Genomic DNA, 17,810 nt, shown 5'->3' on the forward strand with positions numbered 1-17,810 from the left:
GCTCTTGCCTGAAAAATCCCATGGACAGAGGAGCCTGGCGGGCTACAGTCCATGGGGTCACGAAGAGTCGGGCACAACTCAGCGACTGAGCATGCATGCAGGCCTAGAAACTAGAACAAATTAGAATCAGGAGCAAGGATGGTGTAGATTTAGGAGTTAGAGCTGAGTGGAGCTTCCTGGGGGGTGGAGTGTGTGGGAGTGGAGATTCCTGGGGTTGGGGTGGGATAGAGCGGCTGTTTTCCGGGTAGGGGGAAGGGGAGGTACTAGTTTACCCAGATTTGGGAAGTCAAGGAGGAGAGCTGTCAGGTTAGGCAGCCTGTCTGAGAGGTGGCCCAGGGATAAGGAGGCTGCTGGAGCTGGGTGGGGGCCTCTATGCAGTGTCCTCCAATGTATCCCCAGCACCCTCAGCGCTGGGAACCCAGGGCAGGTGAAGGACACACTGCATGAGCAAGTGCAGAGTGAGGGCTGGGACGGAGCTGCGAGGCCAGGATGAAGCCAAAAGCTACAGTTGCTGAAGGGGCGGGAAGAAGGGCCATGGTAGTGGTGGGGAAGATGAGGATCAACACGAGTGGGGCTTAGAGTAAGTAGGGCTCCCTGGCACTGCCTTTCTGATGACCAGACCACACTGGCTCGCAGCAATGACCTGCCATAATCACTTACCCCATCCTGCTTCTACACATGTACACACACACACACACACACACACACACACACACACACCACACACACACAGGCACACACACACACATACACACACACAGAGGCACACACTGAGACCCATGGCAGTTTTAAAAAGAAGAGAGATAATCGACCCTGGCTATAACTAACAGGCATCCGAACAGTCCACAGAGAGCTTCACTTGGCAGTCCCACCACCCCCTTACCCTCCCCCCATCCCCCATCCCCCCATCCTTGGTCCCTTAGAGGACCTCCTGATCTGCCCCTCCCCTTCCTCCCCCTGAGACCATTCAGCTGGCTCTGAGGGTGCGAGCTGCCAGCCTGGAAGCCCTGAGTGGACTGGACCCCCTCTGGATTGCAGGAGATTTCAACATTTCAACATTTGTCTGCTCCCAGCCAGGATGGACCCCAGGAGGAGAATCTAAGAACCACAGTGTGGGGGGCGGGGGAGGTTCAACTGATTGTGGGGAAGAAGGGAGGGGCCACCTGCCTGGAGCCAAGTGATCTCCGCCCCTCCTCTCCACAGACCATCCTCGCAGTCCTGGAAGCTGCTGTCCAGGCCTCTTAGAGCCATACTCGCAGCTTCTGTGGCCTCCGGCCCTCTGTGTGGGGCTCATCAAGGACACTGCAGTCTCTCCTGCTATAAAGGACCTTGGAAGCTTTCCTTTCCACCTAATGTGTGTCTCACTGCCACATTATCCCCTTTCTGTCACTTTTCCAAGAGCTGGGGAGTCATCTTCCTAGACAAAGTAACATTCTAAAAACATGCAGACTGCAGCCTGGCCACCTGCCCTGGCACCCCCACTCTAACCGGTTTGCTCCCACTCTGCTCACATCAAAGGGGGTCGTCAAAGGGCAGCAGACGGCAGTTGCGCTACTCTGTTCCTCTCAGCAGGCATCTGTGAGCAGCTAATGGCAGGAGCCCCAGGAAACTGCAGAGGCTGGCAGGGCTGCCCTGGGCCCGGGCCCCATAGTCTCCCCTCCACCCCACCTAGCATGCTGTAGCTCTCAAGACCTGATCTCCAGGTATCTCCAGGGTTCACCTGGGAAAAGTCCCCCAAGACAGGACTGCACAGGCAAATTTGTAAATTTGGTGTGTTTTCCACTGGCATCCTCCAAACTTTCTCTCTGGAGCCCTTGCTTAACTTGAGAGTAAAGTTTAGTTTCTATATTAAACCTAAAATTTAAAACTAAAGAGGGTAACCGTGTCATGACAGTTTCCACACTTTTGATGCCTCTGGCTCTCAGGGTGGCTTCAGGCTCTCACTCTGTTGAGCCACTGGCCCTTCAGTCTCCTCTCTGCCTCGCATCTTTAAGCTCATTCTCTCCTAACGCCCTTTTGCTTGCTTTCCCCTCCCCTTTCCTTCCTGCCCCCAACCTTTTCTCCATCTTAAATTCACAGCACTTGTTTTCTTCTATTCACAGGAAGCTTCTTGCAATGACATTCCGCATAGGCCTCCTTCTTCCATTCATTCCTTAGCCGCAGGCCAACCATTTTCTACCCCATGGAAGCTTTCCAGGTGGCTCATCAGTAAAGAACCCGCTTGCCAATGCAGGAGATGCAGGTTCGATCTCTGGGTCGGAAAGATCCCCTGAAATAGGAAACGGCAACCCACTCCAGTATTCTTGCCTGGAAAAGTCCTCGGACAGGGGAACCTGATGGGCTGCAGTCCATGGGATTGCAAAAGAGTTGGACAGTACTGAGTGAGCACGCACAGAGGGCTATGGACTTTGTTCTCAAAGATCACTGCACAGCAAAGGGCTAAACCCAGACCTCCTACTGCACCCTCATCTCTTTCCTCTGCCACTTGCTGCTCCCTGTGTTTCTGCAACACAGCACCTCCCCTTGGCTCTCTCCCTCTTCGTCCTTTCTCCCGGCCCTGCAGTCTTCCTCATCTCTGAATCAGTGTTGACTCTCTTCACCACCCTCTCTGTGCCCTCACTGATGCTCATGGCTTCAATTACCAACCCAATAGTGAAGAGAGCTGAGCTTAAACCTTTGTGCTCAGCTCTGGACTCAATCATTCAACAGTCTGAAGATACCTCCCTGTGGACAGCCCTCAGACACCTCAAAACCAGAGCCTCCACCTCCTCTAGGACTCCCTGCTATCTAACCTCTAAATCGCTAAGAGGCAGCCTGACCTCCTCCATCAGTGTAACCAAAGGAACTCAGGCTCAGGGCCAGACGGCTCTGAATTCAAGCTTCAGCACACCATTTTCAAGCTTTGTGACCTTGGGCAAGTAGCTTCATTCCTCTAAACCTCAGTACCCCTATCTGTAAAAGGGGAGTAATAACAGTATCTACTTCATTGAGTTAGATGTGTGAAATAATGCATGCAAAATGCTTTAATCTGGCTATATATTAGTAGCAAGTGTTAAATATGTTAGTCACCATTAAACATAATAATCTCTAAATGGCTCCTGAACTGGTGTTTAGTTATAAGCCAAGATGTGGGAGTAATCTTAGACTCTTCTAACTTTTCCCTGCCCAGGAAGTGATTAGGGATGGTCAATTCCACCTCCTAAGGTTCCCTTACTATCCTCTCCTGGACTACAACAGAGAGGCCCATTCAATATCTTACTGACTTCAATCTCACCCCCCACCCCATCTGCTCTGGTGCTTCTCAAACATTCATGTGTGTATGAATCCATGGGGGGCTGAGGGTGGATGATATTAAAATGAAGGTTCAAAATGTACTAGGGAAGTGGAGGGGGGCGGCGGGCATTGAGAATCTGCATCTCTAACAAGTTCCCAGGATCCCAAGACTGTTGGTCCAGACCACACATTGAGTTGTAAAGGTCTACACTTCCTCAAACTCTTAAAAAAAAAAAAAAAAAACTAACTATATCAAGCCCCTACTTGAAAACCTTTGATAACTCACAATTTTATCTAGACTATCCTTTTTGTGTTGCTTCCTCCTATTCTACCTCACACAGCATATTCCCCTGGCCACACACGAGAGTCTCAAAATGTGTTTCTATCAATTTGTACCTTTGCTCATGGTGTTTCCTTTGCAAGAAATGCTTCTCTCTATCTGACCTGCCTCTTGGAATCCTATTCCTTTCTCCAAGACTCAGTGTAAGTATTACCTCTAGGAAGCCTTTCCCAAGCTTTATAGCAAACCTATTCATGCTTTCTGCTGTATCTCCACAATTTGTTTATACTGCTATAATATCAAAAGGATGTGGCCCGTCTCAAGATGGTTAGTCTTAACTATAGTCTTCACTATAGATTTTAAGTTAGATTTTCACTACTGGATTTTAAGCTCCTGCTTTTAGTGGTCTTCATTTCCCAGGTACCTGACACTGAGTAGACCCTCAAACAGGAGTGCAGAAATGAGGGAGAGGGATGGTAGGGGAAGATGCTGAAACTATATGTAGGTCTACCTGAATTCCAGCTTTCCAGTACTGTACTCCTGATTAACACACCATCGCCCCCTGGTGGCAGTGTATCAGAATTGCTGGTTCAATATTTTTTGAAAAATCACAGGTACCTCTTTCAGAGTATGGCTCAGCATTACAACATCGGAAAGCAAGATCCCAAAAGACCCTGACAGTCGCCAACAAAGTCTTGTCAGCTCCCCTGTACCCATCTCCATTCAGACTTCTACACACACAAGGTAAGTCATGTACATTTATCTCAAGCCAGTGATGAAAGGAAGGCAGCCTACCTTCTTCAGGTTTCTCTCCCAAGGCTGTCAGTTCAGACTCCTGGCTTGGCTCACTGGTTCCATAGACATTGATTGCACGCACACGGAACTTATATTCTCGGTCAGGCAGCAGGTCCTGGACGTTGAAAGAAGTGCTGCGGCACGTGGCTAGTTCCTTCCACGTCTTGTCCACTGAGTCCCAGATCTCGACACTGTATGACTGTACGGCGCTGCCCCCATCATACGAGGAACCGTACCAGGACAAGGTCAGCGAGGAGCTTCGGATGTCAGAGGCACAAGGCGTGCCAGCTGGGGGGTCTGGCTTATCTGGGGAAACAGAAACATAGCATCACTGAGCTGTGCAGGATTGCAGGGAGAGAAGGTTTTTTAATTAGCCAGTCATTTACAGATGTGAGAGTTGGACCATACAAAAGGCTAAACGCTGAAGAATTGATGCTTTCAAACTGTGGTGCTAGAGAAGACACTTGAGAGTCCCTTGGACTACAAGGAGATCAAACCAGTCAATCCTAAAGGAAATCAGTCCTGAATATTCATTGCAAGGATTGATGCTGAAGCTGAAGCTCCAATACTCTGGGCCACCTGATTCAAAGAGCTGACTTGTTGGAAAAGACCCTGATGCTGAGAAGGAGTGAAGGCAGGAAGAGAAGCGGGGAGACAGAGGATGAGATGGTTGAATGGCATCACTGACTCAATGGACATGAGTTTGAGCAGGCTCCGGAAGATGGTGAAGGACAGGGAAGCCTGGTGTGCTACAGTCTGCTGGGTTGCACAGAGTTGAACACAACTGAGCAACTGAACAACAACAACGAGGGAGAAGCAGCTGTGGTCCCTGGTCCTGGCTGTCTTTCCCTCATCTGCACAGTCACACCTATGCAAACACCTGTCTATGTGGAAAGCCCCACAAATACAAATACTATTTGCTTGAATATACCATCTTTTTTGGCTAGTTTCTAGTCTACACGTCATGATTTCCTGTGCTTTGCCCAAGTCATAAACATATTTCTCAGTGTAAACAGATCTAGGAAGCTCCCCAGGAGGTATGGACTGCCTCCCGTCAAAAATATGTCTTGAAAGAGAGTGCAATGTGTGTGTGCATGTGTCTCCTCCAGGCCTGAGGCCAGTGGCCTGAGACATAACAGGAACCAGCCTCTCCTTTCTCTGGGACACGGGAAACGCCTGCGCTGCTGAGGGTCAGTACGGCACAGCGAGCGCCGGAGTCACACACGGGGTTTGAATGCAGCTCTGTCTTCATTCACTACTTCTTAGCCTCTGTGCCTCAGCTTCCTCCTCTGAAAATGCGCATGATAACGGCACTGGATCACAAGGTTGCCATGAGATATTCTTAGGAAAACACCCTGTTGGAGTAGCCTTGCTGTCATCAAGACTGCAGAAGTTCATTTCTAACTTTATAAAACATTACTCCTGCCCTCTCTTCCATCCTCCTGCTGCTGCTGCGTAGTTGTTCAGTCGTGTCCGACTCTGTGAGACCCCATGGACTGTAGTCCGCCAGGCTCCTTTGTCCATGGGATTCCCCAGGCAAGAATATTGGAGTGGGTTGCCATGCCCTCCTCCAGAGGATCTTCCTGACCCAGGGATCAAACCTGGGTATCGTGCATCACAGGCAGATTCTTTACCACTGAACTACCAGGGAAGCCCTCCAACCTCCTAGGACTGGTATAAAATGAGATAGAGAACTTCAAAGCAAATCACAGTAGCAAATCACAGTCATCTTTGAGGGCCAGAAAATGAGCCAAAGATACAAACTAGGAGCAGTCCCTTGGGCTGGCCACCTTCCTACTCAGACCAGTAATGCTAAGAACCAGTAACACTGCCAACTTCAAGGCAGATCACAGCAGCCAGTATGTTCATTAATGAGGTTTTTGAGTTTTGAGATTGTTGACAGTTGTTCATCCCTGCCCGCAATGCAGGAGACACAGGAGTTGCGGGTTTGATTGCTAGGTCTGGAAGATACCCTGGAGGAGGAAATGGCAACCCACTCCAGTATTCTTGCCTGAAAAATCCCATGGACTGAGGAGCCTGGTGGTTTAAAGTCCATGGGGTTGCAAAAAGTCAGACACAACTGAGCAACTAAGCATGATTAAGCACGTCTGAACAAAATTCTGAACACAATTCTCCTATTTTTCAGATTTAGTCTCTGCAGGTAGCTGGTTTAGTGACAGATACAGATCTTCAGTAACCTTCATCTCCTCCAAGGCAATCTGAGTTTTAGAGTTCTCAAACAAACAAGGTCATGTATTTTGCTCTGCGAATATGTAAGCTATGTGAATTCCAACTAATTCCTTAACTTCCAACACTATTTTGCTTGTTTTTTCCATTTGGAAAGTGGGGTTATATATCAGTCTCTCAGGGGTTTTGCAAGCACCAAATTAAGCAAACCCAGGTAATGTACTTGATTCCTACTTTCCTGCACCTCAGTTAGGTAGGAAGGCCAAAGAAAATTCCTGCAGATGACCAAAGCATATGGAGAAGAAAAAAAAAACATTCTGTCTGTGTATGTGTGTATATACATATATAAATACATACATATACACATACGCGTGCATACACGTACACCTAAACACACACATACCATACACGCCTTAGACATACATATTCATACCCTCCCCTCCAAATCCTGCTGCTTCTTCATTCCAGCCAGGAATGCACTGCCTGGAAGCCATTCATCCCCTGCAGCCCAAATCTGGGGCTGGAGTTCTCACCCTGGAATGACTCTGGGATTGTGACAGCCACTCCCTGCTGGTGACAATCACTCTGGAGGCCTCTTGTTATGGAACCACTTTCACCGGTTGTTCAACATGTTCTCTTAGAGAAACTGTTTGTTCTAAAAGATATACTGGTCTTTTTATAAATATTTCTGGTGTCGGCTAAGATGTTTATTACTCTAGACTCTCTTACAGGCAAGTGGTTCAAGTCCTCTAAGATTCAGCAAAAGAAGTAAAAAGGCCTAAAGAAGGATGAAAGACAGACTCCTTGCCTCCTTTAGAGGATACGCCTGGAAAACTTCTGAGTGGACACGTTTAGGGTCCTGTAGTTTGAGACAACAAATATAGATACACTCTACTGACTGATATATTCCCCTCCTGCTTTAGTGAAGAGAAAACTTTGAGAAATGGCTATTTTGGAAGAGGTACTATTAATCCCCCAACCTGCTCCAACTGTCTCTTGGCTGAAAAAGAAAAAGACAGGCACCAGTCATATGTCATGGCCTGAAGCACAAGAGAAGATGTAAAACTGGAGAGAATATCTTTAATTCCAAGTGAAACCTCAATGCTTTCAAGGAATCTGATGCCAAATTAAGGAGTTCAGAACAGAGGCAAGTCTAAAGTCATGGGAGATTGGAAGCCCCCACCCCTACGACTGCCCTTAGAGCCACAGGCTGTGCCTGATGCCTTCTGTTCTTTCCAACCTACAGAGTGCACACAGAAGCTGGACAAGCTGGGGATGACGCAGACAAACTCAGTCTGGGAGGGAGGCCTGGGCACGGCCTGGCAAAGGCCAGGTGGGCTCTATGACTGGGGCCCCGAGCTCCATGCTTCTATGGAATTCTCTCATAACTCCCTGGACACTGGCCTAGCCTAATGGGAAATGCTGAGTCTAAGGGAAGGGTCTTCGGTAGCAATAGCTCCAGGATTAGAAAATGTTCAGTAAATGTTCTCACTCCTGGGACATCGAAGGATCTCATCTCTAATGCTTCTCTATGCTGACAATCTCTATGCACCTGTGCATTTGAAGATGGTCTTTGACTGGATCTAAGCCCACCTTGACCTCCCTTTGCATGCACCTGCAGCTTTTAAACTTTGGCAGGGCTGCGAGGGCCCCCAGGTTGGCACCTGGGTAATCCCAGCCCTCTGGGATTAGGCAAGGTGCTGCGCTTACCAAGAACACCCAGCTGGCCAGTGGCAGAGCCAAAAGGAGATTCAAAATGTCTCCAAACCCTCATTCGAGGGGCCTGTTATTTTCTAGGCTATCAGGCCACATAAGATCAAGAAAGCATCTTGCTCAAGCCCAAGCCAAGTGTTATGAAGTGAAATCACCTGTCCTTAAAAATCATGCGCGTTCCCAGCTCAGATAGCCCTGGGGGGTTACTGGGTACCTGGGATTCTCTCTGCTGTGCTCGTCTCCTTTAAAGATCTGCAGAGTGGCCTGTTTGTCTTGCGCTGGACTAGTCACATGAAGGACTTCATCAGGGGCAAGCTGCGCTCTCCTACCCGAGCGGGCCTCCCTCACCCTTCCCCGGCTGAGGCTGGAGACCCAGGCGTTGGCAGCAGCGCTCTGAGCATCACACGTCCCTGCACTGCCCTTTGTTGTTGTTGTTCAGTTGCTAAGTCGTGTTGGACTCTTTGCAACCCCTGAACTGTAGCCCTCCAGGCTTCCCTGTTCTCCACTGTCCTTTAACATATAATAATAAGCCTTCAAAATAGCTAAACATCACTCTTTTAAAGTAACTGAGGCAAAGGCTAATTTTTATCATCATTTTAAAAACTGTGTGCTGTGTGCTCAGTCACTCAGTCGTGTCCGACTCTTTGTGACCCCGTGGACTGGAGCGCGCCAGGTTCCTCTGCCCATAGGATTTCCCAGGCAAAATTACTGGAGTGGGTTGCAATTTCCTCTTCCAGGGGATCTTCCCAACCCAGGGATCAAACCCACGTCTCTTGGGTCTCCTGAACTGGCAGGCAGATTCTTTACCGCTGAGCCACCTGGGAAACCCTTTTTCTTTAAAAAAAAAAAAAGGAGTCATAAAGTTAATGGTAAACTTCTCTTCTTGTATGTTCTTTAAAGTACTCCTGTCTTTTCAGATAGTTTATGATTTTTAATTCTAGGAGTCATAAACTACCCGAAAAGAACGGGGTATTTTAAAGAACATACAGAAGAGAAGTTTACTGCTAACTAGGAGAAGCTGTGCTAAATTGGCCTTATTTAGCGGGCTTACAAATGGATGCATCCAGAGTGCTTGAAACAGTCCAGAGTAGGCCAAACAATCTCTGTTTCATCTCATTTACATTTTAGACCTACTTAATCAACCCTGATCAGATAATACACAGATGTCCCTAGAGACAGGCAGGTAAATCTGGGCTTAATCCAGGTTTACTTTGGACGGAGTCTAAATCCACAGGCTCTGAATGAATGCGGATTTGCTGTGTCCATCAATGCAAGTTCTCATTTTATTGAGCAATTCTATTCTTAGCTCTCCGAGAGGGAGGCAGACAGAAAGCCCTTCCCCTCCATTCCATTCCCCTTCCAGGACGGCATTTAACATGCTGCTCCTGCCAGCTGGCGGGCAGCCACGCCAATGGCCCTGTCAGCACTGGCCGAGGAGAATGAGAAACTAAACCATAAAAGGCCACAACTGCAGGCTGGGCGGCGGTGATGGGGGAGGGGAGCTGGTGGCACTGTGCGGAACGTGAGGGCCGGGGGCACTGGCTGCAGAAGAGCAGTTCCAAGGAGTTGACCCTGAAGTTCCCCAGCGAGGGCAGATGAGAGAGAACACCAAGGAAAACTGGAAACTGCTGCCTGCTGATGGGTGGGGCATGGGGCCAAACTGATACTTCAGGTACAGATTTAAGGGTAAAGATGAACTGGATCACCAGTACCACCCCCCGGAGTGTTCCTGACTCCAGGAGAAACGGGTTAGAAGAAGCAATGGAGTCACCAAAGAGATAGCGAGGGGGACAAGGGTCCCTGCTGTCTTTTACAGATGAGAAACTGTTCCCTGAGACCTTGTCCCACTGGTTCCCAGGGAGAAAAACTCCTGCCCTAAGGAAACCAAGGGCTTCTCCAGTGGTTCAGCAGTAAAGAATCTGCCTGCAATGCAAGAGATGTGGGTTCGATCTCTGGGTCAGGAAGATCCCCTGGAGGAGGGCATGGCAACCCACTCCAGTATTTTTGCCTGGAGAATCCCGTGGACAGAGAAGCCTGATGGGCTACAGTCCATGAGATCATAAGGAGTCAGACATGACTGAGTGGCTGAGCACGCACACATGCACGCACAAGGAAACTAAACACAACAGGATCAAATCAATGAATGCCAGGAGAGAGCCTTTCGTGTGCACCACGTGTGAAGGCCCACGAGTGCACTGGGACCACCTGTGCAGGGACTGCCCGCTGTCCACCTGCTGCTCCTTCAAGGTCCTGAATGCCTGCCACGTGAGGGGACGGCAGGCTGAACACGACAGACAGCAGGAAGGCAGTTAGGAAGCTTGCTTGATATTTCAGGAGAGAGTAGACCCGAGCATGAAAAGCACAGCGATTGAGGTGGAGAGGGAAAAGTGAGGAGTCTGGAGACAGACTCTGAACTCAGTCCTATGATGCAGAAGACAAGAAAAGGGGAGCGGGCTAGGGGTTACGAGGGCACAGTGGCCTCAGAAGGGCAGTCCCCACTGACGGACGGGGCCTGGGGGCCAGGCTGCAGGGAGCTAAAGAGCATTGCCAGTGAGCTGGAGAAGCAGACTCAGAGCAGAGACTGGCTCTCTCAGAGGGTTTGGCTGTGGAGAGAGAGCAGGAGAAAGACACTAGGGTGGCCAGAGTGAGACGAGATACTGCAAGAGTTGTGCCTGTGAACATGGGGGAAATGATGGCGGAGCCTTGGCAACATTTATAGGAGAAAAAGAGAAGTTGCAAAAAAGAAGGGTTGGGGACTTATGGGGTTTGGGGGCTTGTAGCCCTCAGGAGCCTGGAGTCTGAGGAGAAAGGTGGGCAACACCCAGAGCCTGGAGGGTGGAGTCAACAGGGGGACAGAGAGACGCCTGCAGGTGTGGGGCCACCAAGCTGAGCACGTTCATGCCTCATGCCTCCTATGTCTTGGAGAGGCCAGAGGCCAAGGCCTGGGGGGTAAAGGGTCTCAAGGAATGGCTGTCACAGGAAGTGGGAGACAGCGCTGGCCAGTACTAATGCCTCCGCTGAGCCTGGATATTGACAGAGCCCAGGGCTGAGGCTGTGAGTTGACGTCACCTCCCTGCTGCACCACGGGCTCAGGCAGAGTGGCAGTGAAGTTGAACGGCAGCACTGATTCCAGGTGAGGGTCTGCCAGGGGACTGGGAGGGGACAGGACCAGGGGGAGAGGGCATCACAGGGGCCAGCAAGGGAGAGCTGTGGTGGTGGAACTCGGGGTCTCCAAAGGCTAGAGGGGGAGGCCTGAGGAGATTCACAGAAAAAGGAAAACACTGTATGCGCAAGATCTGGGATTCTCAACAAGCAGGAAGGGCAGCCACAGTGTGAGAACAGGAGAGAAAGGCCATGGGCAGAGGGAACACATGGGCTGGGGGAGCACCCCAAAGGTGGGGCCTGGACGCTCGCCATCCCGCGTCCTGCACGCCCGCCATCCCGCGTCCTGCACGCCCGCCATCCCGCCTCCTGCACGCCCGCCATCCCGCCTCCTGCACGCCCGCCATCCCGCGTCCTGCACGCCCGCCATCCCGCCTCCTGCACGCCCGCCATCCCGCCTCCTGCACGCCCATCCCCAGACTCACCCACCACGGTGAGGTTGACCTGGGCCTGCCTGCTGCCCAGTTTGTTCTCCACCAGCAGGGTGTAGCAGCCGCAGTGCTCCTGGCGCGCCGCCCGGATGGTGAGCTTGCTGCCCTGCTCACTGTTCTCCACCTTGATGTGCTCGCTGTCCTGGATCTGGGGGCAGAGCGTGGGGCAGGCGCTGGAGACTTGAGCCAGAAAGGAAGGGGGCTCCAAGCCACGCCCCACACCCCCTAAGAGATGCAGCTGGATAGTGGTGTGGGGCTGGTCTTGTCTGCACTCTGGGCTTCCCACTCAGGGCCCCCTTCTCCTGAATCCAGAGCCAAGCTGCTCTGACAGGGCCCAGATCTGGGCAGGCAGGGAGGGTGCTGAGCCGGGTCTGGGGGTTGGGAGTAAGCTATGCCTTCACTCGCTGCCCTAGACTGGAAATGAGGAACATCTCAGCCTGCTCCACTGCTCTGGGATGGGAGGGTGGGAGAACACATTTGATCAAAGTTACGTACAAAGCCCACCCAGAAGGTTCTGACCTCCTCTGTGCTGTCAAATACCAGTACCGATCACATGTGGCTACTCAAATTTTAGTTGAATGGAAAATAACCCAAATGTCCATCAATGAATGAACAAAGAAAGAAAACATGGTACACCCAGACAATGGAATATTATTTGGCCGTAAAAATGAATGGAGTACTGGTTCATGCATGGATATGCCCGGAAAATATTATGGTAAGTTAAAAAAAACCCAGACACAAAGAAACACATATGATTCCATTTATGAGTAATGCCCAGAATAGGCAAATCGTTAGAGACAGAAGATAGGTTAGGGTCACCAGAGTCTGGGGGAAGGGAAGAAATGACTGCTATTGGATCTGGGCTTTCCTTTTGAGGTGATAAAAATGTTCTGGAATTAGAATATTGTTATAGTTGCACAACCTTGTGAATATATGTACACTTTAAAAGGGTGAATTTTCTGATGTGTGAATTCTATCTCTACAAAACTGTTACAACCATTTTAAACTAACTGAAATGTGAAATTCAGTCTCTCAATTGCAGTAGTCACATTTCACATGCTCAATAGCCACATGTAGTTAGTGGCTACCATACTGGATAAGAGATACAGAACAATTACATCACTACAGAAAGTTCTGTTGGATGGAGCTGGGACTTGGCTAAATGTCTCTGAAGAGGGTTGAGATTTGCATCTTACTTCAGACACCACTAACCCAGACAAAACCCAAGCAAACACGCTTTGGGAGAAGGCCTGCTTCTCTTCTTGTCTTTTGAGAACAACCCTTCCTTCCTCCCCAGTACTAGCCTCCCACCTCTGGGCCTTAGGACAGTTTGAATGGGTTGGGAATGGAGCAACAGAGCCTTCAAGAAGTCATCACACCTTCTGTGGAGTTCCTGACCCAGGGCCAGCCTGCCGCTTCGGGGTCTCTGCTGATCAGGCACGTGGGTACACATTGCCAGCTTATAAATCGTAGTTAGATTTCTGGGTCAGGAAGCCAAAATTCTGTTTAACATACAAGTTATCTACTCAAATACTCGGACACACTTTTATCTCTCCAGCACTCTGTTAAGTCTAAGTGGTTGCCACAGATAGGGCTCAGTAAGCTGGCACAGAATCACAGAAAGCTCAGGGGTCTGAGAGGTCATTCAGGTCACTGGTTTGATTTTCCTGACTCCGAGTAGAATTCTAGGCAGAAATATCAACATCAGGTGGGAGCCCCCATCAGGTGGGTGGTTTGGTCTATTGTCCTTCATACTCTATCACACAAGCTGTCCATAAAGCAGGCATTCTTGCCAGGTGCTGAAGAAAAGGTTATTAAGAGCTCAGTTTGGTGGGTGGGTGACGGTGGTGAGGGGCTCTCCTAAGTCTAAGGCCCCCTGATGAACAGTGACGCTGCCTCCATCACGTTTCTCATCCCCTCTGGCCCAGAGTTGCTCTGGAATTTGCGCAGGTTATTCTTGGGCCACTGCCCTCCGGGACTGACCTGCTTTCGGAACTTCATCCAGGTGCAGGTGATGGGCTGGGTGCCGGCCACCTTACCAAAGAGCTCCACAGACTCTCCTGCCCGCACCTTCTGGTCCTCAGGAAACTGGATGATCTGAGGCGGCATGGCTGGGGGAGGACAAGAGGGAGAGTGAGCTCGAGGAGGACGGAGCCTCAAACGCTAATACCATCTGACGCTTCCGGTCACATTGGTCTGTGACTCCTCTCTCACTTTCCGGAACCTTCAGGGTGAGACTGAGGGCAGTGACCTTTGCTCCACATACCTAGGCTGATGGGCCTGCCAGGTCTGTTGGTCTCTTGATCCTGATTCCAACAGAAGCGACCCATACAGTTTACACGGCATGATTCTCTGTTGGTTGGTTGCTCTGGTATTCGTGATTTCCCCTAATTTTTTGAATCTTATGTCTTAACTCCTTTCTTAACTATGCAGTGCCTCACCGTCTAACATCCAGGTCACTCTGGCTGACAGGCTCAAACTGGCTCACATCCTCAAATGTCTTTCCATGGAAAACAAACAGTGCTTCCTATGACAGGAACCTACAGAGCAGACCACGAGAATAGCACAAGTGGGCCATCTCCACAAGGGCGGACCGGAGGACAGAGGGGCGAGCAGGCTTTATGCCAGGAAGGGAGAAAAGGCAAGTAGTGGAAGAGGGTGGAGGGCCCAAACTTGCAGAAACTCAGGGAAAATTCAGCCTAACTCCTGCAGAGCTTGAATCCGGTCTGGGGGTGTGGTCTCCTGGGACCACATTCGCAGTGGTCAGTCTAGCAGAGCAAAGGGAAAACCCCTCACACCAGATGACTGCCTTGTCCCTAAATGCTGCCGTGACCAATTACCTGCCTTCGGAGGTGTCTTGGGGGCAGGTTTCTTTTTCACAGTTGCATCACCTGAAACGAAGACATTCACAGGTTATTTTCTCTGTTTTCACAAGGCTCCTAAGTCCTGGAAGGCTGCAGTCTGACCCTCTGGCCCCTCATCCAGACAGAGCCCTCACTTGAGTATGCCTTTGGAGACCTTGCAGACACATGGACAACCTCACGAGCAAATGAGTATCCCTTCTCGGGGGGCCTCCGGAGGGATCCCTGGAACCTCCTTAGAGATGAACACTTCAAAAATGCTTAAGTGTCCATTCTCCATTTCAGTGAGGAGAATCCCAAACTCACTAACTCTTCTCTTACCCTAACTTTCAGGAAACTCATAAAGGAAATTATGTCAGATAAACTGACTAAATTTAGTCCTTGGTGTGGATCCAAGGGTCTCAGGCTTCCTTTCTGTAACAGACTATGGATTGGCGGCTTTTATTTACTTTTTTAATGTTTGTTGAATGGATCAGTGAATGAATGAACAAAGGAGTGAGCCAATCAATGCTCCCCTCCCTTCCTAAGGCCACACTCTCCAAATAACTCACATAAGATAAATGACCCGAACAGACCAGTTTTGCAGCACAAACTATTCATTGGTCTAAGTAGTAATATGGTGATTATGCAAAAATATTCCCAACTATCTTCATGGCTTGTCTTCATATTTCTTTCAGGTCTTTGTTCCAAAGTTATCTAACCTACTTATCCAAATGAAAACCTGCCTTCACACAAACATCTGTATATGAATGTTTATAGTGGGTTTATTTGTGATTGTCCAAAACTAGAAGTTATCCAGCTGCCCTTCAACCGGAGAATGGATGGCTGTGGTACATCCACACAAGGAGATACCACTCACTCACCAACAAAAAGGAACAAACTTCTGGTACACACTACGTGATGAATCTCAATGATTCATCCTTCTCTTCCACTAAGAGAAGACAAAGGCTATTACCATATAATTCTGTTTGTAGGCCATTTTAGAAAAGGCAAAACTACAGGGACAGAGAAAAGGTGGGATGGGAGGGGCTGACTACTGAGGGGCACAGGGACATGTTTTAAGGTGTGGAGCCGTATCTTGGTCATGGTGGTAGTCACAGGACTATAAACATTTGTCATGGACTGTGCAAGAGAACGGGTGAATTGTATTGTGTGTAAATTATACCTTAATATGAAAAAGGGGAACGAGTTGCTTAATCAATGAGATTCTCCTGAACCACTCTACATCAAATAGCTGTGGCTTTATAAGAGATTGTCCTTATTTTTAGGAAGAATATACTGACGTATACAGGTGTAGAGGATACCATATGTGAAACTTACTTTCAAACTGCTCATGAAAAATAATGTGTACGTATGTATATGCGTAGATGCTTGTGAAGAGGTAGAAGGAAAGATAAGTGGAAAACAGACAAGGAGAGAGATTATATGATAAAGCAAGCATGATAAAACATCAGTGTTTGAAGAATGTGAGTGAAGGGTACACAAGGATTACTTGTACCAAATAGTACAACTTTTCTCTAGTTCTGAAATTTCAAAATAAAAGTTAAACAGGAAGTTAAACAATGTTTTGTCCCATCAACATGATGTTGTTGAAATGAAGGAGAAAGAGACAGCAGCGTCTGGTGAGGAGATGGCTGGAAGATGGGACCCAAAACAGACTGAACCTGAAAGATGACCCTTTTTAAAAAATTTTTTTCTTCATGGTAGCATATTTGTTGTTAACTGACATTTCCAGGCATAATCTTATTTATTTAGCCAGACTGTGTGGCATGCAGGACCTTAGTTCTCCTACCAGGGATCAATCCCTTGCCCCCTACAGTGGAAGCGGAGTTTTAGCCTTTGGACTGCCAGGGAAGTCCCTTGTGATGATCTGACCTGCAGAGAAGAGTCCTACTGATTAGGAACAGAGTGTCTCAGAGTAGAGAGCCATGTTTATGATGTTTGGTGGAAGATCAGTAGGATGACGTTTGGTGGGAGGTGGCTAGAGCACCGGGCTGGTTTCAGAGAGCAGTGGCATGAAGATGGCGGGACAATTTAAGAAGAAAGAAAAATTCTGCCCCTCAGTCACACGCGTCACGTTTCAAGTGCTCATAGCCATACACGGTTAGTGGCTTCCATTGTGCAGATAGAGAGCATTGCAATCAGCACAGAAAAGTTCTATTGGACAGTTCTAGTCTAGAATGAATGTGCGAGTTAGGTCTTTGTTCTGAGTAACAGGGAGTCCTGACTCAAACAAGGGTCCAGCTAGTCTAAAGGACCTCTGGAGGTCTTTCCAATTCCAGGGCATGAGAAAATCCAATTAGGAGGCTATTGCCATACTCTTAGAAGAAACTGACCCAGGTCTGGCCTTGGTAAAGGCTGCAGAAAATAAAATACAAATATGAGATGGAAGAAAATTTACAAGATTTTAAGGGCTAAACAAGAGACAGGAACAAAGATTCCTCAGGGATTTCTTGCTTGAATAAATGGGAAAATTTTTTATTGATGCAATATGGAATTTGGGAGTGAAAGATGAGGAGTTTGGTTTGGTCTAAGAGAATGTGGTTGATAAAGGGGTGTAACCAGTATATAGGCTAGAAGTCCAGGATCAGAATTCTAGAAAGAGTTGGTGGAAGCTGAAAGAGAAAGACTACGGATGAAACATGCAATCATTAATGGGAACTGTGAGGATGGGTCAGTTCTTTGGGGGAAAAGCTCAGTGAAAGATGAGAAAGGGTCAGGGTCTTATCTGAGGTGATGCCACCAGTAAGGAGCTGGGATGAAGCAGAAGGGCTATGGAGGGACTGTCTCTGAGACCCAGGACGGAGGAGGAAGGGCACCGAGAAGGTGCGACCACCACTGGGTGATGCGTGGGCAGAAGAGGCACCACCACCTCCAGTTTGAGAGGGCAGGACATGGGGTCAGAAGCTGCTCTAGAGGAGACTCTCAAGAAAACAAGCAGTGAGTTATCTAATCCACCAAGAATTCCCGAGATGAGAGGGACACAGAGAGACAGGGTGACAGAAGGGGAAATGTCAAGCTAAGGTTTCTTCCACAGTGACAGACAAGAATCCAGAAGTGAAAGCAGAAGGCTAGGACTAGGTGAGAGGGAGAGCCCAGGGATGCTCA

General features: G+C 48.9%; 1 protein-coding gene across 1 annotated transcript in view; it reads right to left on the reverse strand.

Moving 5' to 3' along the window:
* The window catches only part of MYLK (myosin light chain kinase), a 146,112-nt gene that overhangs the window by 38,101 nt on the left and 90,201 nt on the right, over positions 1–17,810 (reverse strand). Inside the window, 4 exon segments of the mRNA XM_018045771.1 lie at positions 4,349–4,654; positions 11,836–11,989; positions 13,825–13,952; positions 14,682–14,732. Of these exon segments, the coding sequence (XP_017901260.1) occupies positions 4,349–4,654; positions 11,836–11,989; positions 13,825–13,952; positions 14,682–14,732 (639 nt within the window).

The sequence above is a fragment of the Capra hircus genome, chromosome 1 (genome assembly GCF_001704415.2).
Source record: "Capra hircus breed San Clemente chromosome 1, ASM170441v1, whole genome shotgun sequence".
NCBI lineage: Eukaryota > Metazoa > Chordata > Mammalia > Artiodactyla > Bovidae > Capra > Capra hircus.